The 27,227-nt window shown below is 43.8% G+C and overlaps 1 protein-coding gene across 6 annotated transcripts in view; it reads left to right on the forward strand.

The window, feature by feature from the left end:
- The window catches only part of PRDM10 (PR/SET domain 10), a 1,331,210-nt gene that overhangs the window by 884,969 nt on the left and 419,014 nt on the right, over positions 1 to 27,227 (forward strand). For all 6 annotated transcript variants that reach the window (XM_078681965.1, XM_078681964.1, XM_078681969.1 and 3 more), the window contains one exon: positions 26,486 to 26,617. In XM_078681965.1, the coding sequence (XP_078538091.1) occupies positions 26,486 to 26,617 (132 nt within the window). The remainder of the gene's footprint in view (positions 1 to 26,485; positions 26,618 to 27,227) is intronic.

Here is a 27,227-nt window from a genome sequence, read left to right on the forward strand (position 1 = left end):
TTCCTTTTTCAAGATCCTCATTGGATAACATTGAGCGCCCGACGGCTCAAAATCACCTTGCACCCAGCCACACGAGTGCCGCTGGCTGTGACTCTTTGCCCTATCCTACTACCCCCCTTGCCCAGAGCAAGTGACCAGGAGCCCAGCTCCCAGAGCCGCGTGGCCTGCTAGCCAGCAGCCACCAACCGAAGGCCCCCTTTCCCTCATTGGATAACATTGGGCCTACCTACCTCTGCACCCGGCCGCCCCTGCGCCGCTGGGACTGAACTAACTGTACTCACCTGACCCTGGGGGACCCCTGAGTCTATGCCCAGAACCCTAACTTCACCAACCAAGTACTCACCTGGAAACTGGCAATTCACTTACCTGCCATTGGATAAAATTGACCCATTTTTGACTCGAAAATGTTCTAAGTGTGAAGTTTTGAAAACCGAAAATATTCCTATAAAATCAGCCGAAGTCCGAATTCGAAAATACTCACATGTGATCAGGAGAGAAGCCAGTACTGTGCCTTTCAGCCCAGTACTGAACCGCAACAGTAATCTCTAGCGGGGTTACTAGTAACCTGTATTTTCTCCATAGGAACCCATTGTCTGCTTTTCTATGAAATTTCTTCTAAGTGTCTACTTTTAAAACCTGCAAATATTCTTTAAAAATCGTACGACATACTGAAACGCAATTACCTATCTGTTTTGAGCAAAGCACCCAGTGCTGGCACTAGGAGATTAGTGCTGGGTTACAAAAGTAACGCGATTGTACTTTACCTGTAACCTGAATTTCCTCCCATTGAATAACATTGTGATAATCACCTCGAAAAGTTTCTAAGTGTGAACTTTTAAAACAGCTTTATATTCAGGAAAAATCATCACTGTAACTAAAAGTTTTTGCTAATCTGGTTTCAGCTTAGACCCCACGACTGAATCCAAGATCTAGTCCTGGAACTACCAAAGTAATCCATAAAGTAATCAACTGTACTTTCCTATGAAAACCCATTGAACTCAATGCTAGAGTGTCTTTCAGAACTGTATTGCTATTAGCTCACCTGTGATCATTGTGTGTACAAACTTATTGCTCCTCTGCAAAGTATTTACCTGAGAGTACTCGTATCTCAAAGTATATTTGTATAACCGTTGGTTCTAAAAATAAAACAACTATATCTAAAGATATAATAACAATTGGCCTGGAGTTCAGTTCCTGATTGTGTGAAACCTTTTGCTGACTGAGTGTGTACATCAAATGCTTTACACTGTCCTCTGGTACTGCCTTACTGCTCGACCAAGCTACCACTTTGGAGAGTAAGGTCAGTTCTGACTTTAACCTCTGTTAAACCTTTGGGGTTTGTGGACTCTATACACACTGTACTGCCTTATTGTCTAGTATATATAAAGCCACCTTCTCACATTCCCCCTTTTCCTTTCATCATGCGTCAGTGAGACCGTAACTTGGTCCTCACTTATCTGATGTGTACACCATTCGAGCCACTGCACAGTTGCCCCCTCCGGATGCTCACTAGCAAGACAGCTGTTTTAGTGGCCATAAGTTTTGTCAGGAGGGTGAGTAAATTGCAGGCTCTTTCTTCCCAGCCTTCTTACCTGACCGTCTCCCCAGACAAGGTAGTGCTCCGCACTTGGGCTTGGTTTTCGCCTAAAGTGGTGAATCCATTCCACCTGGGGCAATCGGTCACCTTGCTCACCTTCTATGCTTTTCCGCATCCTTCTAAGGCAGAAGACCGTCTCCACCATGTGTGTCCAAAAAGAGTGTTATAGTTCTACCTTGACTACACTAAAGAGTTCCAGGTGAACCACCAACTCTTTGTAGAGCAAAGAAGGGCCGTGCTGTACAAAAGAGGACCATCTCCCAATGGGTTATTCTCTGCATTAAGATCCGTTACGCTCTAGAAAAGAACACAGCCTCTTGAAGGTCTCAGAGCTCATCCCACGAGAGCTAAGGCAGCCAGTGCAGCTCTCCAGCGTGGTGTCCCAGTACTTCACATCTGCCAAGTGGCTACGTCAGTATCCGTGCACACATTTGCCAACCACTGTTGCCTGGACAATCAATTCCACCATAAGGAGGGCCTTTTTGGTCGTTCGTTCATACAGGACTTTCTGGTTTAAACTTTTCCACAGACCCTCCTCCGGAGATGGTATTGCTTGGGTATATGTTCACAGGTAAGGAATCTGCGACTAGATTTCTCTATCATATGGACAAGTTACTTCAATCAATCATCTTTATTTTGGTTTAAAAAACCATAAAAGATATACAATAGCATTTAAACATCATAATAATACATTTCAAAAGGTACCGCCTAGCTAAAAGTTTAAAACAGATAAGGTTAAAATCTATTACATAAATAAAGCATACTGAAGAGAAGCAGCAAATAACATTATAGGAAGCAAGATATATTTGCATATGGCGTGCAGCCTTTTTGATAAGTTGCTTGAATTAAAAGATCAAATATAAAAAGTGCAAATGCTTTAGTGCAGTATATGTAATTGGAACATCAATCTACCAATTATCTTTTTAAATCTTAAAGTACAAGTGCAGTCAAGTAAAGTAACATTCTTACTTAAGATGGTAGAAAAGAGTACAGAATCAAAGCTAAAATAGCGAAGTTTCTAGCACCATGTGCTAAAATTTCAATCCTTCATTTGCCCTTATTAAATCTACATCAAACAAATACCTACTAATACGAAAACCGATTTTTTGGGAGGTAGCAGTTTTCAGTATTCTTGCTGCCTCGTTGCAAGATCTAATACCCAGTAACCGGCAAATAGATGTAATCGATTTCTGTCTAGATTTTATATAAGCTGGGCAGAAGAATTATAAATGGAAATTGTCTTCTCTTGCACCTGATTGGCATAGGGCACAACACTCCCCCTTGCTTGCAAACCCATTTCGATATGTTTGAGTTTATTTGCAGAATTCTATATCAAAATTTCAGATATAATGACTTTGCTAGTTGAGGCTGCACCTCGTCCATAAAGGACTCGAAGCTCCAGATTTGTTTAATTAGGAGGAACTGTGTTGTTAATGTACCAATGGTGATTTTAGTATTTTTTTGGAACCCATAGTGAATTGTGTAGGCTCATCCCAAAAATGCTTTAACCCTAGTTTAGTAAGCCAGGAGTGAACATGCTTAAACCATGGCAGTCCTGCTCCATGGGTAAGCCTTAAAATTTCCTCCACCCCTTCTTTATAGTGCACTAGCTCCTCTGTGGACCACAATCGCACCCAGAACAATAATGGTCTTAAAATTGCCTGGTGATCCATGCAGCGTACATTAAGATCCATTACAATAGGTATTAGTGGTGTATGCATTGGAAAGTGCAAAATGTTCCTAAATAACTTATTTTCTCCCACCATAAAAGTATTATTACTTGAGGGGCCCCATATAGAGAAGCCGACTGTGCCTTATACTTATATACTTCAAGGGCTGGGGAAACTGCTTTAGACATGCTACTCTCATGTTTCTTTACTATGGGTAAAGAATTGTGGAGTAAAATGCCCTTGCTTTTCTCCAATTGCATTTTCAATTACATTTTAGTATTATTTATTATTTATTTAAAACACTTATAAAGCGCAACTGTCACCTGGCAGGTATCCTGGCGCTGAGAGCTTACTCCTGAGCTAGAAGCAGTGGGAACTGTTATAGGGGGATAGACGTGGCGGGGGGAGACTAGGGGAAAAGCGACGTTTTTATTCGTTTCCTGAAAGGCAGGAGCTGTGGAATTTGGCGAATGTCGGCGGGCAGACTATTCCAAAGCTTAGCAGCAGCTACTCTGAAAAGATCTTCCCCCGCTCCTAACCTTCTTGAATCTGGGTACCGTCACTAGGCAGGCTGTAGCGGATCGTAGAGTTCTGGTGGGGATATACCAGGAGAACAGTTGTTGTAGGGGTCTTGGGCCTGATTCGTGCAATGCCTTGAAGACCAAGCAGAGAGCCTTGAAGGCTATTCGTTGCTTCAAGGGAAGCCAGTGAAGCTCGGCTAGAGCGGCTGTGGCCGAGGATCTCCTGGTCCAACCAAGGGCCAATTTGGCTGCTGCCGACTGGACTCGTTGGAGTCTGTCCAATAGTGTCGCTGGAGACTCAAGCAGGAGAGCATTGCAATAGTCAAGGCGACTAAGAATAGTACACCTGACTATCAATGCTCGGGCCTGGGCGGGGAGTAATGGCAAGATTTTACGCAGTGAGCGCATAAGGGCCGAGCAGGTAGCGACTGTTTTGGTTACCTGCGTTTCCATGCTAAGGTTGTTATTTAGCATGACACCCAGATTGCGGACACTGGTAACCGGATGCGGTTGATCTGTGTTTTCCGGGGGCCAGAATTCCACCGGCAGAGGGCGAGGGATTCGGCTCCCGGGACAAAACAAAACCTCGGTTTTGGAGGAATTGAATTGGAGGGAATTACGGTGCAACCAGCTTGCAGTGTCTCTTAGGCAGCTGTGAAAAGCTTCCATGGGGATTGAGTTTTCCCCCTCCCATGAAAGGATGAGCTGGGTGTCATCCGCATAGTTTACTGTTTGCATTTTGTGGGTTTTAATTAGAGTAACCAATGGTTTTAAGTAAACATTGAAGAGGATCGGACTGATAGAAGAACCCTGGGGTACACCGTGAGGGACTGGGGAGAAAGCAGATTGAAAAGGGGGAAGGGATACAGCTTGTTTCCTATCTCTGAGGTACGAGTGGAACCAGAGCAGGGCAGTGCCATCAACCCCAGCGTCCCTCAACCTCTCCAGCAGAATCACGTGGTTAACAGTATCGAATGCGGCAGACAGGTCCAGCAGGATCAAGGCCACTGCTTGGCCCCTGTCTGCCCGCACACGAAGTTCTTCCATGGCTGTAAGCACTGCTGTTTCGGTGCCATGGGCTGGACGAAATCCAAATTGGAAGTCGTCCAGGACGTGATTCTGCTCAAGATGTGTCGACAGACAGGAGCTGACCCAGCGTTCTACCACTTTCGCTGGAAAGGGTAGAAGCGAGATAGGTCGAAAGTTGGAAAGACACTCCGGGTTCAAAGATGGTTTTTTCAATAACGGGGTAATAAGTGCTTGCTTCCAGGGGGTGGGAACGAGTCCACAACAAAGAGATTGATTACAAATCCTCCGGAGGGTGTGAAAAAGCTCCGTTCCACATGCTTTCCAAGTTTTAGGGGGCAGAGGGTCCAGAGGGGAGCCAGAGGTGATGCCAAGTGCCAGTCTCTCGAATTCAGCCTCAGGGATAGGGGGAAAGGCCCGTAGACCTTCTTTAGGAGGGCAGACTGAACTCGGAGGAGCCCAGTTGGTGGTGTCGACTCCGGGGGAATTTAGAATATTTTGCGAAGGGGGAGTTGCCAGATTGTTAATGATGGTCTCGATTTTATCCGTGAAGAACTGTGCAAGATTATCACAAAGGGTCTGCGAGGGGGGGATGGTTTTCTTGGCACAATCCGGGTGTATGAGATTGTCGAGGATCTGGAATATACTTTTCGAACTGTTAGCTGCGTTGACTATAGTGGAGCAGTAATAGGACGATTTGCTCTCTGTGATGGCAGATTTGTACTCACGGAGCTTATTTTTATCCAAGGTAATACCTAGTAATTAAAATTATGCACATATTCTATCTTCTGCCCCTTGACAGTTAAGTTCTTTTTAAAAGACTTGTGCAGATTAACTGCCATATATTTCGTTTTACTAGAATTTATTTCCAGGCCCTTAGTCTCGCAATATGCATCAAAGGTATCTATTAAACTTTGTAAACCTTTGGGAGTTTGGGATATTAGAATGGTGTCGCCTGCAAATAGGAGGGCAGGCACTGGCACCCCACCTAACTTGGGAGAATCATGTTCGCAGCCCAATAAATATTCTGGAATTTCATTTACATACAATGAGAATAAGGTGGGTGCCAGTACACATCCCTGCCTTACACCCCTGTTTACTTTGATTTGCTCAGTAAGCTCACCATTCAGACCTCATCTGACCCTTGCCAAATTATCCTCATGTAATATTATGATTTGCATGCGTATTTCCTCTGGTACCCCTTTGTTTTTTAGGGATTTCCAGAGGAGATTTCTAGGGATCGAATCAAAGGCAGCCTTCAGATTAACAAAGGCGATGTACCGGTGACCCTTCTTAAGCACTGTATATTTCCAACTCATGCAGAGGAATCTAAACACCTGGTCAATTGTGCTTGTTTTAACTCTAAAACAAACTTGATTAAATGATAAAATACTATTCTCCTCAATCCAAACATTGAATTGTATTAAAATTTGTCAGGCATATATTTTTTGTAAAACGTCTATTAAACTAATTGTACGATAATTTGAAGGGTCTTTGTGGTTACCTTTTTTAAAAATTGTTGTAATTTCAGCCCCTTTCCATGATTCCGGTATAGCTGCACCTCCAGCGACTGTATTACATAAAAAGTTAATATGGGGGCCCTAGATCTCTTTATCGTCCCTCAGTAAATCTCCTGGTATTTTATCTGGACGAGGAACCTATCCAGGTTTTTCCACATCCATAGCTGACGGAGTGTCTTCCAAACTAAAGTGTAGAGAGGCTGTAATTGGGAGTGTGACATAATCTTACATTTCAAATTCTGTGTCACTCATAGATGTTGAGTATAGGCAGGAGAAATGGCTGACCTATGTTTTCGCATCTAAAAAAGGTCTTTACTACACCTCCTTGCCATATTTCCTATGGATATCAATCGCCAAAGTCTAGAGTGGTCCTTCGCTTTGGCTGCACTGATCAGTTCTGTCCATATTCTGTCATCCCAATTTTTCTTAGTTTGCGCTAACAATTTTTTGTTCCTATTCCTTTTCTAAAAAAAAAAAAAAGAAAAACATTTAAAAAAACAACACCACAGAGAGAAAGGGGGGGTCCGAGGGATATTTAAAGACCTGCCATAGTTCATATCCCCCACATAATACGTTAAACTACAGACAGAGAACTAGGGGTCTTAAATATAGGAATAAGGTGCAAAAAGTCTTAATCCAATAGCAAATGCAGTCAATACACTGGTAAATAACAGATCAATATGTGTTCTGTGTGAATAAAGAGTACATACTTATGCCGCCAAGACAAAGTCACTAGTGGTTGTCAGTGAGACTAAGAGATCAGGCTCGAGGATTCCCATAAAAAATCTCTTATAGATCTATATTCTCATTTTGTCATCCAGTACAACTGGGGTGGTACGTCCCTAGAAAATTGGGACCGTATCCACACTCCATTGTTAGAAAGTTCTCAGTGAGTCAAACCCACAGACACCATGTTGACCATGAGTTAGATAACAAAGTATGGGAATACGTGCAGTGCAAGTGAAGTAATGTGGTGATAGTAAAATAGAGTGGAGAAAACGGGAATCTATAATTTTAATTGGAATGGTTGTTTTCACCCTCTAATTAAAAACCAGAACAGTGCAAATGTCGGGACAGTCATAAACAAATATCGACTGTCTCATAAAGGGGCCAACATGTTTCAGGAAATGGGGTTCCATGGGCTTTCTTCAGGGCCTCTGTTCTTAAAGATTTGCTACCGCGATGTGAATGTAAATGAAACTATACAAAAATGTGTCAACATGGTGTCTGTGGGTTTGACTCACTGAGAACTTTCTAACAATTGAGTGTGGATACGGTCCCAATTTTCTAGGGACGTACCACCCCAGTTGTACTGGATGACCAAATGAGAATATAGATCTATAAGAGATTTTTGATGGGAATCCTTGAACCTGATCTCTGAGTCTCACTGACAACCACTAGTGACTTTGTCTTGGCGGCATAAGTATGTACTCTTTATTCACACAGAACACATATTGATATGTTATTTACCAGTGTATTGACTGCATTTCCTATTCCTTTCTCTCTTAAGGCCAATATATTTTTAGGTCTCGTGTGGGTGTGGCAGCAAAGCTGCCCTGCCCTCGGAGAGATCTTGTAAACAAAAAGGGAGCCTAAGCCCCGCCCCTCCTTTCTATTGGGTAGCGTCAGCGTTCATGGTAAACGCTGACTTCCCATTAGAAAGGAGGGTTTTCTGTTGCCGTCCTGCCCGCTTTCAGAATGGCCCCTCCGGACATGGTAGCCTGCATTACGGCCGTCGTGACGAAGTTTCTTATCTGAAGCTTTGTCACTCTGCCTTGTTAGGTCTCGCTAGTTTAAGTAGGAAGCAGCTGCAAAGTGCTGCATGGCCACTCGCTACCGTTATTGCATTTCATACGCATTTTTTTAAACTTTTTAATTCTCCATTAGGAACGTGTATTGTAACACTTGCATGGTCCTTGTTTATTTAGGTGCCGGGTCTATTTACTGTCCCAGTCCGACCCCGGGTGCCGGTGTCCTGGAGGGTTTGCCCGTGTGACTCCGCGCCACATCCAGCAGGTCACATGACTGGCAGTCTGTGCCCGGCGCAGCCACAGACAGTGGGAGACAGCAGTGTGTGCGTGAGGCAGGTGTCTGTCTGAGGGAGATACAGCAGCGTTTATTTATTTTATGTATTTATTTTATGCGTTTTTATGGCGGACTTTACCGGAAGGTGTCAGAGCGCTTCACAATAGGAACAGTGTGTGTGAGGGAGAGAGACAGCAGCCTTCGTTTGTGTATGGTTAACGGAGAGAGGCAGCTGTGTATGCCTGAGGGAGTGTGTGTGTATGAGAGAAAGATAAGTGTGTGAGTGTGAGACATCGCTGTATATCTCAGGGAGAGTGGCAGCAGAGTGAGAGTGACAGAGTGAGAGCGACAGCAGAGTGAGAGCGACAGCAGAGTGAGGGCGACAGCAGAGTGAGGGCGACAGCAGAGTGAGGGCGACAGCAGAGTGAGGGCGACAGCAGAGTGAGGGCGACAGCAGAGTGAGGGCGACAGCAGAGTGAGGGCGACAGCAGAGTGAGGGCGACAGCAGAGTGAGGGCGACTCAGCAGTGTGAGTGTTCCAGAGAGAGCAGGGTATGCTTGTGTGCTTACACGGTGCACTGACACACAGGAGCTAAAACAAAGAACAGCTGAACATGTGTCTTGGGAGCTTCATGGAGGCAGCCGGCCCTCTGTGAGGGGAGCAGCAAGGAGGGACACCCAACCAATCAAGCGCAACTACTCACACGTGACGGTCTCAAGGGGCGGGTAGGGCGCATATCCTCTAAGTGCTGGGGTCACTGTAAGACCCAGGTCTTGAGTTCCTTATTTTAAAAGGATTTACTTTTAACGGCCTGCTGCCGCCTCTCATCCGTCTCCATCTCTTCATCTTCATCTTCCTGTCCCAGCCAGCAGCAGGAAGCAACCGGACACACAGGCTCCCCTGAACCAATCACAACACTGAAATGCAGTGTTGTGATTGGTCTGAGCACCGTGTTTCGGCACACAGACGGGAACAGGGAGCCCAAGAGGGCCGGTCAAACAGTTAATGCGTACACCACTCCTCCCCTGGCTCTGGCCAGCCCCGCCCCACCACTGACTGTAATAGGGAAAACAAGTATTTGCAATGCAATAGGTCTCGCATTTGCGAGAGTTTAAGCTGTTGGCATTGTAAATGACAATTCCTTTTATGTACCAGGGATTTTTTAAATTAGCTATATTAGTCTTCACCCTTTTACAATCCTTAGGAATCTTACTTAGGATAGGTGTTAAAGCGTCTACCAATGCTTGATGAATATTCATAATTGGGAAATCCCCGACAGGAAGATCAACGTACGGTGCAATAGTATCTGCAAAGGTATCATATATCTGCTTCATAGCTTCGTTATTTCCCCCTATAGAAGGCCACTTTAAGGCTCTGCGATTATTACTTAATAATGGTTCTGTGACACTAGGGTTAATATCTCCATTGTTCAAAGTGGTTGGCTGAAACAAATGGGATATTAGTGTCAAGCATAGGGGGTAATGATCTCTGTCGGATCTATCCTCAACAACCAGGTCATGTACAATTGGCCAAAGGTTAATAGATACCAATATATAATAAATACAACTCTTGTAGTTATTCCTGCTAAATGTAGCTGCGTTCGGGCTATCAGAAGGCAGTCGACCATTGCAGGCTCGGAGTCCATGTCCTGACACTAGTCTTATTAGTTGTGCAACGGCAACTGAACAGGATATTACCGGGCTATTTTCCAATGGGGGAATCTTATTTGCCATGTCTTCTTCTTTGAAAAATGTTTCAAAGCCAACAACAGGTTCAAACGTACGGTTTAAATCTCCCCCCACAATTACCCTTGCCCTTGTGTCAATTGGACATAGAAATTGGTCTAATTGTTCTATTACAGGTGATTCTTTACTGGCTAAGCTCTGTCTGTTATAATATGTCGGTTTTGTCCTGCGTTTGGATCTTCACACCAACTATATCCTGTGAAGGAAAATCCAGCTGAATTATATCAATACATAAGGTGATTTTTATCCATATAACAAGACCTCCCGATGGCCTCCCTCTAACCGAAGGAATAGCATTTACGCTATATGTTTTGAATCCTACTTTATGAGGACTTTCCAAAGCCCAAGTTTCTTGCAATAGTATAATTTCGCTTTCCCCGATGTACTCCTGCCACTCTACATCCACTTGTTTTCTTGTTAGTCCTGCTATATTCCAGGATGTGAATCGTATTTCTGATTGCCCTTTGTTCCTTATTTGCTGATTGGTTGCTATTTCCGTCTCATTCCTTGGTTCTAAACTTCCATAGCCCATATTCTCAACGTGGCAATTATAATTAAGCGAATCCATTCCTTTAGGGTGCAATGGCTGGTTGACCTCAACAGCAACCACACTATCGCTAGGCACAAGTACTGGTACTAGATCCAATAAACCATGAGGCCTAACCACTTGTTTGTTTGTCAAACCTATCCAGTCTTGAACCCTATCTGAAACTAGCTGACTATCTTGAATATTGGTTGAAGAAGCGAGTATTAGAGTCTGATACCCATCGACTAAATGTGGTTCATATTGTGTTGCAGATAATTGTCAGTCTTGGGCATTTAAATCTGACAGGGCATCAAACTTGTTGAACAGCGGGGGTGGAAAGGGGTTATTGTTAAGTGAACCAAGTGGAGGTTTGTAAAAATATCCCAGAGGAAGAACACAGATACCACTACTCTGGGTGTGTAGTGTCTCGAGGAGGTTTAGTAAGTAGCGAACCATCTTTGGCCGGCGAATATTAACTACAATACAGTCGCCATCAATACTCTTTGGGCATGCGCCCACCCACCCAAACCTGTGAACCATTAAAATCTATCTAGTAGCAGACAGATGGAATCGTTTGTTTTGTTAACCAATCCACGATTTTGTTACGTAACTCAGCCCACGTCTCTCTTTGGCCCTCCCTGAGGACAGGTACATCAGCCAAAATTAAAACATATGGGCACGTGGCTGGCGATAAACTCAACACATCAATCCTTCAGGTAATTGTTAATTCTACTGGATTATTGGACAAGGTGCTTGATACAGTGCCTGAATCTAAGTATTATGTTATCTAAGTATTATGCGAACCCCCACATTTCTCACTCAAGCCTTTAGGATCTTTCTGTGTTTTACCTTTCAGAGCAATGTTATTTATCATAAGGCAATCCTTCACTTTACCATCTGGATTTTGCAAAATCCTACTTTGGTTACCATCTACTACAATATTTGAACCTACTTTTTCTATGGTGTTTAGTTGTTGGTTTGCGTTAGTACAGCTGCGGGAGGCCGGCAAAGATTCTTATTGCGCCTCCGGGCGTGGTCCAACAGTGTCACATCAGGCGCCAGTGGAGGGCTGCTGGGTAGTGTAGGCTGTGAGGGCTGTTCCCCTCACGGCAGGAGAGTGGTGAAAGTAGTGGTCTTTCCCCTCACGGCAGCCAGCTGAAACACTGGTGGACGTTCCCCTCACGGCAAAGGAATCCGCTGTCAGCTGGCGTCCCAAAATTGACTATCACAAAAAAAAAGGAGATATTTCTAATCACAATATCTGATAGAACGGGGACTCGCACTGGTTCTGTGACAATGTCGCGGAACAGGCAAGACAACAGCACTAGAAGTTAGACACTAAATATACCCTATGAAAGTCTACCAAATTACTTACTTTCAGTAATGCCTTATCTGGTAGAGACATGATCTAGCTGTAGATTCCTTACCAACCCACCCATCCTCCCCGTAATGTGTTTACGTTTTTAATGTCGGGGCTGGTCCCTTTCAGGGCCCTAGTTGTTTTAACACACCACTGTCCGTAAACTTTATTGCTCTGTGCTTCTGGCGTGGAAAGTCGTGAAAAGTACTGATGTCAGCGCACCTGGGTGGCACCTATATAGATGACGCAGATATCACAATGACGATCTCGAGGCCTACGGCATCACGCAGAGTCGACCAACGCGACCTCCCGGCGTGCAGGGGTACTGCTATTTTTGTTTTAGGCTGGGCCCTGGGAGGTTGAGGCGCCAAAATAGGCCCTGGAAGGGGCCTGCGCAAAATGGCAGGGGGATTTGAAAAATCCGCCTGGGTAGGGCACCTCATAAAAAAAATACATTAAAAAACAGACCTGCCATACAAAGGGGCCCCCTGGCACGCAACTTGTTTGGGGATGAGGTCCCCTTAACTTCTGAGGGTCCTTGGGGGCCAACAACCCCTCTTGTTACATCCAGTGAGAGACATACAGCGGGATTGCTGAGAGTTCCTCCAAGGCTCCACCCCCTTTCTCCACCACTCAGCAAATGCACCTCCTGGCGCTCTACTGGTTGGGGGATGAAGTCCCGTTAAATACTGAGGCTCTTTGGGGGACAAGAACTCCTCCTTTTACCTCCAGTAACCACCACACAGTGGGATTGCTGCGAGCTTGTGGGAGACCCCACCCCCTGTCTCCACCACTCTGCAAACATGACTCCTGGTGCACTACTGGTTGGGGGATTAAGTCCACTTGGTTGCTGATGGTCTGTGGGGCCAACAACCCCTCCTGTTTCCTCCAGTAAGTCCCATACAGCGGGATTGCTCAAAGTTCATCTGAGGCCCCTCCCCTTTCTCCACCACACGGCATCCTGGTGCACTAGTTGTTAGGGGATGAAGTCCCTTTGTATGCTGAGTGTCCTTGGGGGCCAAGAAACCCTCCTATTACCAGAAATATGTCCCACACAGCAGGATTTCTGAGAGCTGGTCAGAGGGCTTGTCCCCTTTCGCCACCACTGTGCAAATGTGCTTACTATGTAAAAAAACATTGAAATTCACTCAGAAAAACAAGGTTTACAGGGACTTTATAGTTAGGAAATAGAAGTTTAAAAAACATTAGAATTTCATTTAAAAAACCAAAGGTTACACGGACGTTATAGTTAGGAAACAGAATTTAAACAAAAACATAAAACATTCACTGAAAAAACCAAAGGTTTCAGGGATGTTATAGTTAGGAAATAGAATTTTAAAACAACTTAAACATTCATTTAAAAAAACAAACGTTACAGGGATGTTATAGTTGGGATATAGAATTTAAAAAACTGTAGAAATTCATTGAAAAAACCAAAGGTTACAAATACTTATAGTTAGACTGATATTTCACTCATACAAAACCATAGAAAATCAGCAGTTCTAGTTAACCAGTCATTACATTGCACTACATTTACAACGCAGTCATTACATCACAAGATCCTTGACAACGCATGTCACTACAACGCATCCATTACATTGCATGTCTCTACATCGCATGACACTACAACGCATGTCACTACAACACAGGCATTACATCGCATGTCATTACAACGCATACCATTACAATGCATAGTACCCCTACACTATCCAACCCTTACCCTACTGTTGCACCCCCTGGAGTTAGAATAGTAATTTTTACCACTACACTATCCAACACTTACCCTACTGTTGCACCCCCTGGAGTCAGAATAGCAATTCTACCCCTACACTACCCAACACTTACCTTAAATGCAATGCAAAGGTATGTGTTGTAATGGTATGCGTTGTAAAGGTGCGTTGTAAAGGTATAATGCAATGCAATGGAATGCATTGTAAATATAGTTTTAAAAAATTTGTTGTAGTGGTATGCGATGTAAATGTATGCGTTCTAAAGGATGTTGCGATGTAAAAACTGTGTTGTAAAGGCATGCTTTGTAAATGTGTATGCGTTGTAACGTCATGCATTCGAGCTAACTTGAACTTATGCTCCCTCAATGCACTGCTTATGACCTCACATATTACATCACTCATGAAATGGTCAGTGACATCACTGATGACATCATCCATAGAAGCACTTATACCCCCACACAACCTCCCATACACCCACTCACATACCCATTTACAGACCCATGGAAGTACTCACACAACCACTCACTCATCCTTAGAGCCACTCATACACACAGGCACTCATACAACAACTCACTCACCCACACAGCCACTCATACAGCCAGTCATTCACCCTCACAGCCACCTACACAGCCATATACTCAGCCATTCAATTACTCACACACAGACATATTTAACTATAAACCTACTCACACAATCGTATAGCCTCTCAACACAGCCACTCACCCACCCATACAAAAACATACTCACACCCACTCAAACACTTACATACCCCTTCAAACATCCATACAAGCACTTCCATATCTGCTTACTCACCCACACAGTCATTTATACACACTCACTCTCCAATATAACCACTTACACTAACTCACACGGTAGAGATAGTATCACTTATGAGTAGTACAGCTAGTATACTAATATAACTTTTGTAGTTGGTTAGTATATATGTATAGCCCCCATAAACTCTTAAAAACACACTCACTTGATGATGTAAGCGGTGATGTCACCAGTGATGTCACTGATCATTTCATGAGTGATGTAATATGTGAGGTCATATGTAGTGCGGGGTGTAAGTTATAATTAGCTCAGGTAACCAAACCTGCTTTATTTCAGTGGTTTTGTTCGAGGGATATCTCGGCCTAACTGTAACATCTTTGTGATCATTGTTTTTTTCAGTGAATATATATATATATATATATGTATATATATATGTATAAATGTATGTCTGTCGGTCTGTTTGTCCTTTATGCATTACTACACGATTCATCCGATCGCCATGAAACCTTGGGAAGTTGTTGAGTACACTCCCGCAAAGGTTACTGGCATATATATTTTTTAAATATTGGTCCCCCCAGGGCCCTCATAATCTTTCGAATACTGATGTACGCACCAGACGGAAAAACAACGAATCGTGTATCCACAAGCACTCGAATAAATAAATAGAATTAAAACAGCATTCATCCGATCGCCAGGAAACTTTGGGAAGTTAACTATACTCCCGCGAAGGTTTCTGGCATAATTTATTTTTTTAAATCAGCCCCCCAGGGCCCTCATAAACTTTCGAATACTGATGTACGCACAAGACGGAAAAACAAAAAATCATGTATCCACAAGCACTCAAATAAATAAATAAATAGAATTAAAATGACACTTTGAAATATTTTCCATATTAAAATGAATAAGTTTCAATAAAAATGACACAATGTAAATTGAATGTTATCATAACGAGTTTCCTTGAATTTCCTTTCTTTGGAGATTCCAACAACGCGCGACTGGTAAGCTGTGTGTGTGTGTGTGTTTGCGTTAACTCCGTCAACACATCAGATTCCTTTAAAAAATACGGAGCACAGACCACAAAGTAGTGCAGCAAGATAGTTCTTTTATTGCTCAACTAACTCTACAGCCATGGCGCGTTTCGGCTTCTCCTTCTTGTCTGCTCCAAAGGATAGATAACATGCACGCCAGCAGTATGCAATGAAATAAAATATGTAATTCATATGATCATTCAGTCCCCAAATACAAGTGGTAGAGAAACAAAACACCCTACACGTTTCGGTGTACCTGGCGCCTTGCTCAGGGGTGATGCGCTCAACTTTCCTTAGTGTATTTAATACGTCTCATGTGACACCAAGTGTGAACATAAACGAAGGCCTTGTAGAAGAAATAAAACTTTGCAGTACCATGGCTGTCATTTTAGAATGGTGTACACTACATCATGAACATAATAGCCCTATTATATAAAGAAAGCAATGTTCCTAAAAATACTTTTCCAAAATGAATGCCTTACTAATGACAGCTTTTATCTGTATCAAACCCCTGATAGTCACCGGAACTAAATTGGGAAATGAAGTTGATATGAGTAGATAAGTGGATACTGTAAACAGTATTCGCTCGCTCCATTGAGAGAGTTTACCCTGTACAACACTGTTAGCAGACAGTGAAATTCTCATGCAAAATACACTACAGAGTATTAAAAAGCATCTACGTAGAACAGTGTACACTCTGTGCAACACTCGGCAAAAAAAGATACTGTTTGATTAAAATAAGCAACTTCGGAAGGTGCTAAAGGTTTTACTACCTGAAGCCATCATACTATGGTGGAAACTTTACAAATAGCCCATAATCTGAAGCAAAACAAGCACATGTGCATTGTTTAGTACCTGGTGCACACAGTCTTCTATATTATGTGGAAATGGTCACACTGGACGATTCTATTTAGTAATTCTAGGCTGCTTACAATACTTAGTATGTTCTATGTAGATTCTTTACGCTGTTGCAGACCTTTTCTGCTGAGCCTACAAACTTGTATGGAACATGCTGGACACAAGTTGTCAACTATCACCTGCACACAGGGTTACTCTTCAATGCAAACATGTATAATTTGGTCAGTAGCCTACACACCTCTGATGCATTTACAACACATGCGTTTTGTAAACACACCCATCACAGGCTGTAAAAAAAAATAGGTAAAAAAGAAATATGGTAGCCTCCTATGTAAACAGTAAAACAAATGAGCACACTCCTTGGATGAGGTTATCCATGATGTCATCAGTGATGTCATAAATGTTGTCATAGAACATGTCATGAGTGTTGTAATATGTGAGGTTATATGTAGTGTATGGCAGGAGCGCAAGTTATAGTTAGCTCTGCTAACTATAACTGGCGAATTTCTGTGGTTCTTTTAGTTCAAAACATTAATGTTGTCACTGACAGCTTCACCTAACTATAACTTTATCTATTACTTTAACCTTTGTTTTTTTAGTGAATTTCGGAGGTCTTTTTTTTTTTTTAATACAGCTTTTCTTTATCACACCTAACTATAACAGCACTTCAACCTTTGGTTTTTTCAGTGGATTTTTAGATTTTTCTAATGTAAATAGTTTATTACCATACATAAGCCAAACCCCCTACCTTTCCCCCAGCTGTGCACAGTGGGGGATTGGCCATAGAGCTTTCTGTTTTTAGGTGTTGCGGAGCCAGCGCATGCGCTGCTCTGCGAGAAATTTAGGGAGTGGCTTTTGAAAGTGCTACCACAGGCTTTTCCTGGCCTCAAGCTTGCGTGCACGCGCGCAGCCGCCATGTGGGTTTCTGTGAAGGCTCATTAAGCCTTGCGTGCCTCTCGCCGCGCTTCAATTCCCTGCGGCTCCCCCACCACAGATCGCGCACTTTGCTGGCCTCCACTCCCCCCATTGCATCTCTATACTGAGCGCGAGGCGCGCGCACGGCCAAAGTTTGTTCTTTCTACCTTTATCTCCACTCATATGGGACCTTGGCAGCTGCAGCGGCGAGCCCAAGGACTCAGGGCTTCGAGGGAGTCTCGCAGCAGCGCTCTGGCTTCATAAATCACACGCCGGGCTGTATCTTGTGAGATCAGTTCTCCAAAAGGAAAATAAATGTCTCTAACGGCTGCCAGTCACCACTCTTGAGGGGCTCTAAAGATTATCATTTCAAGGGGGCGAGAAAGGGCAAAAAAATGATGATGCACTCTCTGGGTGTGATACATCACATGAGAATAGCAGAGGCGGGACATCTGGCGCTGGCTTTATTCCAATACAAAAACCTATTCGAAATGTCGGTGCGGAGATGAGAGCAGTGAGCGTTGCGTGCGCGCCCCATTTTGTGGTAAAAGATGTTTCAAGTGAACAGCGCAAGCATACTCACATATTGGAAAAGTGCACTTAAATGCGTTATGACTATCTCCATGGTATGATAGTTTTTGCGTAGTGTGTTGCTCTGTAATAGATAATTGATTTTCAGTTTCATAATATTCGAATAATGCTAGGCATTGCTCCCCAGTAACACCCCTCATTGTGACTCCATTAACTGCAATTCGTTGTAGGCCTTTAGAGCTTTGATGGGATGTGCACTCGCACCTGTGTGTAGAACACCATACACTGCATTCTAGTTTTTTTGTCAATTTATATTTCTGAAATAAAATCATAAATCACTTTTCTTTTTCGTATAACACATCACATTCATTTTTTTTTCTACCTATGCATTTGAAGACCTATAGGGCTTTATTAGGAGCAGTGCTTAATTTGTAAAAAAAAATGTAAGTGCTAGGACTCTCATCAATAGGCCACTGCAGCTTCCACAACACATTGCCCTGCTATGCTGCCAATGACAGTACCAACACAACTACTAACCGTCAGTGACGGTTCGGACTTTTTCAAGCCCCCAAGGCTATCAATATAGCTTTCGCAGCAGGTAATAGGGATTTTTTAATGAATATAGCATTAATAATTAACTGTTCTTATGGTCTTCTCTAAATTACCTAGACAGCGCCACCTGGTGGCAGGCTGTCCCAAGCGCCGGTGCGGACAATTATGTTCCGATGACGAGTACCTGAAACTACCAGCTTAAATTAAGCATCAATTAGGAGTGGCCTCTGTTGCAGGGCAATAATTATTGCACCTGATAAAATCCGACCCCGAGGTGTGCAATAATTATCATCTATTGCTAGTTTTTAGGGAATAACATGCATATAAAGGTGCTTATTTCTCTAAAATGCGTATGCCTCTCATAATGCTACACCTTTACTCAGTTACATTTAGGCAGGTTAGATTTGGCAAAATGTAAGGAAGGATGCAAACGTTATCAGACCTGATAATTACTGGGTGCTCTAAACAACACACCACTTGTATTTGCTCTACCTGAACAAACAGGCATTGCAGTTTAATGGGCCGCCTGTAATCAGGCCCATTGTCTGTCCACCAGGGGCATACAAATCCTAACACAAGTCATTAAAGTACACCACCTCAACCACAAGTAACCTTAATGATAAATTAATTTTGTCTACCTGAACATTTTCTTATCAATCAGTGCAATCTCTCTTACATCTCACAAGAGCAACAACACCACAATTTGGCACCTCCTCCTTTCTTGAGGATTTTCACATGATGTTTATATCTGATTCCCTTAGCTTTGTGGAAGTTGTAGTAACTTATTCCACAAACAAAAACATCAACCACTCCCTTTGGGTGAAATTCCCCTATGAAAATGAGGCGCTGAAATTTTGCCCATTTTTTCTAACCCTGGGTTGGAATTGTACCTTAACCCCTGCTATGTGGGCAGGAAAAAAAAGCACTGTTGCTTATTTGCATGACTGGACAATGTGTTTACCTTCATGCAAAGTGTATTAGGAGAAACACATTGCCCGGCTCTTCACAACATACTACAACGCAACATTGTGTGCAGCGTCTGCCTGCTTAGTCCTCCTGGAAGGCTCCTTGCTGGAGAAGGTCCTTTGAAGATCTCTGTCAGGAGTTCGCCATTGCAATTAATTTAATATAATTACCATTGAATTAACACCAGTTACTAGCCCCAGACAGTGATGTGTGGCACATGAGTTCCTCATTGCTTACATTCCTCATAGCCCTGAATGAGGAATTCTTGTTTTGCAGGGCATTTCTACTGCATTCCTCCCTTTTTAGGTTGAGCCTGCGACAGAGCATGCTCTGCTTGTGCATGCACTCTCGCTTGCAAGAGTGTTGTGTATAACAAGGAGTATGCAGCCTGCCCATTGCTTACCATTTGTGGCCTCCTTTGTCACCTTTCTTTGGTGCCTCTTTTTTGGCCATCGCAGGCTAAACCATCACTTCCATTCTCATCCTGTACCACGGACCAAGCACAGATTGATTCCACTTAATTTAGTGGCCGTCCGCTGCTCACTATATGATTAAGGTACAACTTCTTCTACCCTCCCCAGTGCCTGGTGCTTCTTTCCCCTCTCGCCGAGCGCAGGCCTTGTGGGCAGTTTTTTTATTTTTATTGTGAAGCGCTTATTTTTTTAGGCTATCTGCGTTGGTAAAACATACGAGGATGCACTCTCCGATGTTGCTGGCAATCCTCATAGCCCGCCACCTTTGTTTCTCTCATCTCGAAATCCTGTGGGAGAGCCCGCAGACTGCGTGGGGGGGAATTCAGTGGGTAAGGCGTCCATATTCAATTGCCCTCAGTAGATTTGCATACACTGCTGGTTGCTGTGACACTCGACATGTAACGGGTCTGGCCTCCAGCTGCACATAATTTGTGCCAGTCACTTGCATTCATTTTGCGACGATGTATGCCCTGGCACTCTGTTTCTAAGTAAACAAGCATTGGCATAGCCAATAGGTCTAGCCTTTGGGACCTTTATAAGTATTTAGTTATACAGCACAATATCCTTGGTGCAAAACAACATCAACTGTTGCATGGCTAAACACTTATTGGCTATGCCAATGCTTGTTTTAAAGAGGAGAGGGGCCAAGCCTAATTATGGATGTTAGGCCCTCTGGACCCCATGGCCCTATGTTTTTCAAAGGGCTTATTAGCATTGTAAGGTGGATTCTCCCTACCAAATGTCCCCCTGAGCTTTAACTGAACCATGAGTAACAGACTTGATAATTGTGCCAAGCCCCCTCGATAGACACTTTGGGACATGAACACCAAACCAAATGGTGCAACGTTCTCAGGCACCTCTAGCATTTCTTCCCCTCTGCGCTTTCCTCCCATTAGGTCACTGCCTGCTTTAACTTCTCTAGTGAGCCCCGGTATCTACCTTGTGCCCTCTCTTCCCCCAAACACATATTTACATGCCCCTGGCGTCTTTCAAGTGATGGCTTTAGTGGTCAGTCTTGTCACTTGAGACTTTGAGGTGGGACAGGAGATCCTGCCTTTGGCCACCATCATTTTCGCTGGTAGCTTCATGTTTTTCCTGGTGCTCTGAATTTTCTTCTACCTTCCAGTCGTATGTGATATGTGTCTAGAGGCTGAATAAGATTTCGCAAAGGCTTAGGTTGACCCCTGTGGTACTCTGAGTCCTAGGACCTGACATGAGTCCTACAGAGACCTCATCTGTTGCAGAACTACTTCCCATGTGAGGATACGGCAAAGTTGATATCCCCATCTGTACCCAAACTCCTTGCTGCTCAGGAATTCATGACTGTTCGAAATGCATGACCTTTCTAAATCATAATAGCCAAAAAGTGCCATCATATTGCTACTTTGTGTCCCTCAAATGTGATCTAACCCATATCTCTGGCTGCTGCAATGATGTCCTCATTTTGCCAGTAGTAGTAGAGACAGATAAAGATGGCAGTGATGTGGTTCCCTCTTCTCTAACCAGTCTAAATCAATGTATGCAATCCAGCAATATGTCTCGATCCTTTAGGCTCAGTAGAATATGCTTGAAAAGGCTTGGCATATGTTGCAATGTTTTTCCCCTCCACGTTTAGTAACTCCTCCTTGATTCTTATGTTCTGTCTCCAGGAGTGGTTCTCATCGACTTCAGTTAAGCATGTAGATCCACTGTTTATCTGTTTATTCTTTCAGAGAGAGGACCTCCGGCCACAGGGTCTCCACCTCTTCCTCGCTTGCATCTCACATATTGTCCAGAGACCAGACTCTAATCCCCATCGCTCTTGTGTTTTGCTTCATGCATTGAAAATCCTTATTAACTTTGTCACGTCTTCTGAGAAGTCCTTTTGCAGCCGCTGAAAGAGTTCCTTCATGAATGAGAGTGATAGATGATGTTCCGGTGATGTGCTCTCATGTTGGGATTTATTGTCTTTGGGTGGGTAGCTGCTAGATCTCTTGACCACTGTGTCTTGTTTCTTTGTCCTTGCTCTAGACAGCATCTGCCAGAGAGTGGAGTCCTTCTTTCCTTTACCGGTTACATTTTATTTTTCTTGCCAAAGTAAATATATGGAAATAGAATGATTTGTGCAGAATCTCAGGATGTTGAGCCAATACCAAGACTTAAATTTAGTTCCCCTGTTCCAAAGTCTGCAGCTTTGGCTTTTAATCCACATCCTCACCCTTGTGGTCATGCACTGCTTACATGGACTTGAGATGAGTCTGCCTGCAACTCACTGCACTTGGCTGGCTGTACCATCCTTTCTTTATACACTTTTTGTATCGGCCAGAGCCCCTCTGTTTGTGCCTCCTTCTCTTGGTTGGAGTTGCTTGGCTGACCCATGCCCCCACTACTCACTTGCTGGTACCCCAGGGACCTCCCATGGAGCCCCAACTAGTTGTTTCACTATTGCTGCAGATGGACTCTGGTGTCCGCCAGTCCCCACACTAGGGCGTCCTCGCTGCTACTCAGCCTTTCTCTAGAGTGCTCTCCTTACCTCATTAAGCATGGCCCAACCTACATTCTGTGCCTCAATATTTCCTCATTTCAGCCCAATTCTATGTGTACTGTTCTTCTAGCCGGGGGGACCTGCAGCATCTCGAGGAACCCCAGTCCATAGATGGCCTCTGTGGTCGACACCCCTGCAACACCTGCTGCTTTGTGCCTCCCAGGCTGGTACACCCTAATAGGCCTCTCAGATTGATTTACTTGTCCCCCCAAGCTCTGTCGTACACATGATGCCCCTGGGCTCAGGTCCCTCCAGGCCCACAAGGCAGTCAGCCTCTTCCAGGCTGCTGGCTGTCACTCCATTGTTTGTGCTTTGGGGTACAGACAGTGGTTATCGTGGGCCCCAACTCCATGGAGAGCGTCCGGCTGATCACCTTGCTTCCTGTCGCTTTGCGCATTTCACTCTACTAGTGCACGCCTAACTGCAGCACGCATTCACTTGCTGGTTCCCCTTCCACCTACGTTCCACCCAGACTGAAGCTTCTCTAGGCCCGCAGAGTGGCTTGCCAATCTCAAGACTGCATGACCCCTGCTACTCACACCGCCAGCTCCTTCAGCCATTTTGTGTATGGCACCAGTCCTCCAAGACCCCGCTCCAGATCCATCTGTTTTGGGCTGCTGTGTTTTTCACTTGGCCCCTTGGAGTCTGCTGCACAGTAGGTGACTTGGGGAGGGTACAGCTGTTCCTTCAAATCGGTGCCCAGCTTCCTGGGAGGGGCATCTCATTCATGGCGGGCCCTGATGGGAGAGAGAGCGAAGCCTTCATCCATGCCGACATCTTGGCCTTACTCTGCTGCATGTTAAATTTAACCTGTTTGCTGCCATTTTCGGCCAACGGCTGTCGCGAGCACTACCTCGGTAGTGCCGCATGTGTCCGTTGGCCGACTAGGCCCCGCCCGCTTAATAGAACGTTCCGCACTGGTGCGGAACGTTCAAAGCAGAAAACGGGTTAAAAGTGTATTTTGTACATGTAAATACATTTAGGCTAAATATCGTTTTTTTTCCACGGACAGCAGTGTTAGCCTTTTCTAAAACATTAATGGGAAACAAGGTTATTGTAAAATATAAATTTGAAATGTTAATTTTGAAAAATATGTTTTTGTAAACAAAATTATCACATACAACGATCACAACAACAGATCCATACACTTCAAAGAAGACTCAGTGGTTTACACTTAGATACAGAACGTTTCACCTCTGGGAGTGAAGGCTCAGTTGAATGTCATATTGAAGTGGTTTTCATCTTTTTCACAGCATGGTGTCGATTAGAAAATCAGTGGAGGTATATATATATGTTTTTAATCCAATTACCTAATGAGCCAAGGAGGTTAAATACTTTGGAAGAAACTTTCATTCTGTTGATTTTATGACTGAATTCTTGACATAGGGATAAAGAGATTATTAAAGACGTGGCTGGACACATTCGAAGATTAATAGAGAGGTTGTGCTCACATTTGAACGTCAGGAATCAAGTAATTAGAGCAGCCTTCACCAACGGAACTGCTCACGGTTGGTCACTGTTTATGTGCTTTTGGCTCAAAAAAGATTTAAGGCTTTGACAGCGTTGGGACTAGAATGCCCCCTGCAAGGTATAATGGCGTACATCCTTGCCTGAGTTACCCACTGCATATAAGACTGGTATTCAGACTTTTTACCAGCCCATCTAACATGCTAATCTAGCATGTGCGCCGTGTCCTAAGCTTAACCATGGTAATGCAAAGGTACAGAACTGGTTCTGTCCCCTTAAGGGGCACACCAAACTTTCCCTCTTTTGTTGACAGGGGACAAATGTTGTTGACATTAACTGCTGGTGGTAGCGTACCGATTTTTTTTAATCATTAGTCCTAAACAGACATTTTTTCGCTGTCAGTGGGGGTGTGGCATACTAGCCTTACTTAGGGAAAACTGTCACTGGAATGTGACACAGAGCCCCCTATGTAGGCATTACGTGTGTGCCGAATGCATGTGCACGTTGTATATGCATGGCACATAAATGACAGCGAGTCTTTGTGTGCAATGTGAGAGTATATTTCCCTGGAGACAAGTAATCCACTTTGGATGAATCCTGTTTTAAGATGGCACAAGATGGAGGATTGATACAACTTCCCCAGACTAGACTGTGAAAGTAGATTGCTTGCACTGCTGTACCTGGAAGTTGTAGACCCAGACTCTAGAGTGAGGGAGGATATAGACAGTACTCCCATTACAAATTTGATATGAACATTTAGCAATGTGTTGCTGAACGATCTTCCTGAGCACTGTCATTTGGTAGATCGAAGGTGAGAGGGACGGAGTCAGCAGATTCTGTTGTTAAAAGTGGGAACGTTTCTAAGCAAGGCCTGCCCTTTTGTCTGTCCCTTATTGCTGCTCCAGGAAGGCTGATGGTAGCCAGGTGCTCGTTTTGCCCATGTTTTGAATACTTCTGCTTGAAGCCAGCAGCATCACTACGTGCTGTCAGAGCCATCACCTTGGACAAAGACAGTGACAACACTACCGACAGAAAATGACAACTGAAAGAGAACCACCCTAAACCGGTTCCAGAACCTTAGACAGTGGATCCACATCCTGTGTCTGGAAAATGAGTATCATCCCTACTTCGTTCCAGTTCCAAGTTCTTTTTACCAAGGATGGGAGGACTCCACTGAGTACTCGAAGAGCTACTGTGAGACCAGGGCAGATGTTAACGTGACAGCCAAGCTCCCAGTGGTGGGGGAACATTACCTGAAGTCTGCGCAACTTTGTAGAGCAGTTGTGGATCTGCCAAAAGTCTAGAACCCAATCTGCCTGCTCAGAGAGGAAGGAGAGTGCTTGGCCATGCAGGAGGAGAAACTGTCAAGAAACAGAAGCTCAGTCCCAGTCTGTGGGGCACCCAGATGAACAAACTGACAAGTGGAAAAGTCGCTGGAACTGGCCTGAGTGAGAGGTCATCTAGTCTCCCAGAGCATAGTTAATATGCCGAACTATGCAAAGAAATATTAAATCAAAGAACTGAGTGCTGACCGGCACCCCATCAGCCTGCCCAAGGGTCCTACGTGTGACAAATAACAGAGTAGCTACCAGTCCTTGCAAAACAGAAGACATGGCCCTGGCTTTACAGTCACACCTAGCGAAGACAGGCACCCATCAGTCTGGTCTATCCTGCTGATCCCCTAATTGACTCGAGTGAGAAGAGAAGCCACTACTACGTTCAAGCGACACTGAAGAACATGCAGACGGTGCAAGTTTGATGCTGAACGGATCATCCAGCGGCAGGTAACATGAGGCCCAACCACAAAAGTGAGGACTGTTTGGGCTTAAAACAGATCTAACTAACCTAAAAGTTGCCAATGTCACGACAGCTTAGTTAAATTGCACCTTTGCCTAACCTTGCCTAAGACTCAATTTTGGGGAAGTCACCTTAGGCGTTGAGGGGCACTGTAGACTTGGGAGAAAGACACTGTAGTACGTGTAGTGCTTAACTTACAGCCTGTGGGTGAGATCATTAACTTTGTAGTTATATCCCTCTCTGATTTTGTAGACTTCGATTTGCTGTGATATTAAAGTACTCTGCTTTTACTAAAATACGAGCACTTGGCTGTACAGTGAGTTATTATGTCCGCCTTTTGAATTCTGGGCCTTTGTCAGCCACACTACCTTTGGAAAGAGACTTTGACTGCTGGTGTCTGCTACCATAAGAGACGAGTGCGGAAAGGTTCCATGTTGCCTTATTTGCAGAGCCATAGCAGAACACTATAGGCAAATGATGCTAGCCACCACAGTTGCTGCTCTCTGGCCCTCCAAATAGGGTCTGACATACAGTAAGGTAGTGATATATGAGTGGGCCTGATAAACTATACAAAGCCATATACAGAAGGGAAAGTTCTTATGACTTTCGGACAGTAATGAAAAGTGCTTTCAAGAAGGCAAATATATATTAGAGGTTTGTACTTGTTCTAGATTTGTCAATGAACAGGCATAATAGGCCCCATGAACGCCGTTGCAAAATGTACGCCTGAGAAGGAGTGGAGTGAGCATGGTGTGAGTGATTGTTCAGATGGCAACTGATTTATGCCACCTATCGTTCATTTGCAAGCATTCCCAGTGTTCACAAATAACCTTCTGGGTGGCTCCATACATGACTTGCCTTTTTTCTCTGTAACCTACAGACAAAGATGGTGCAGCACATTCGAAAGAAGCATCCGGAATATGCTCAGCTGCCGAGCACAATTCATGCAGCTGTAATCAATGCCGCACCTGGGGTCCTCACTGCCGATAGCGCAACAGGCGAACCTGTTGTGGTAAGAATTCTAATATTTGATGTATTATAAGTATCAGGCATTTTCTATCACATTTTTATGCGACATATAAAGTAAGATGACGTCAGTGTTGGGTATTTTGTCCGAACAAGATTCAAACTTGTTACGTTTTTAGATAAAGAAACACGCGAATATTAGCTTCAGCCTGGCTTTTTGCCATTATTTACAGAAACTTATCTTCATCACTCAACGGATACAGAATCAGTCAACACGCATTTTGAATATGTGCATTTCCTGTGCCAGATCCTCATCCTTTTAATGCCGCATGCCAGTGCTTACAGTTTATAAACGTGTCACATCGTTTGTATTCTTTGGATCTCATTTTGACTGGAATAATTTAGCTATTTTATAATAGAGACTAAGACGCAATAAAATGAACATATTTATTCCTTATTGACACTGACATTTTTCCATAACCGCAGGATTCTATATTTTATTCTAGCATAGTCTTTTTGAAGGGGTCCAATTGATTTTAATTTTGAGCTTTTCGTTGCGAAAGCTGCAACCATCGTGTCTTACCAATGTATTGGTATGTTTTATTACCCTTTGTATATGGCTCTTCGTGTATGCAGCCCAAAAGGATTTCTACTTG

The sequence above is a fragment of the Lissotriton helveticus genome, chromosome 3_1 (genome assembly GCF_964261635.1).
Source record: "Lissotriton helveticus chromosome 3_1, aLisHel1.1, whole genome shotgun sequence".
NCBI classification, from domain to species: domain Eukaryota; kingdom Metazoa; phylum Chordata; class Amphibia; order Caudata; family Salamandridae; genus Lissotriton; species Lissotriton helveticus.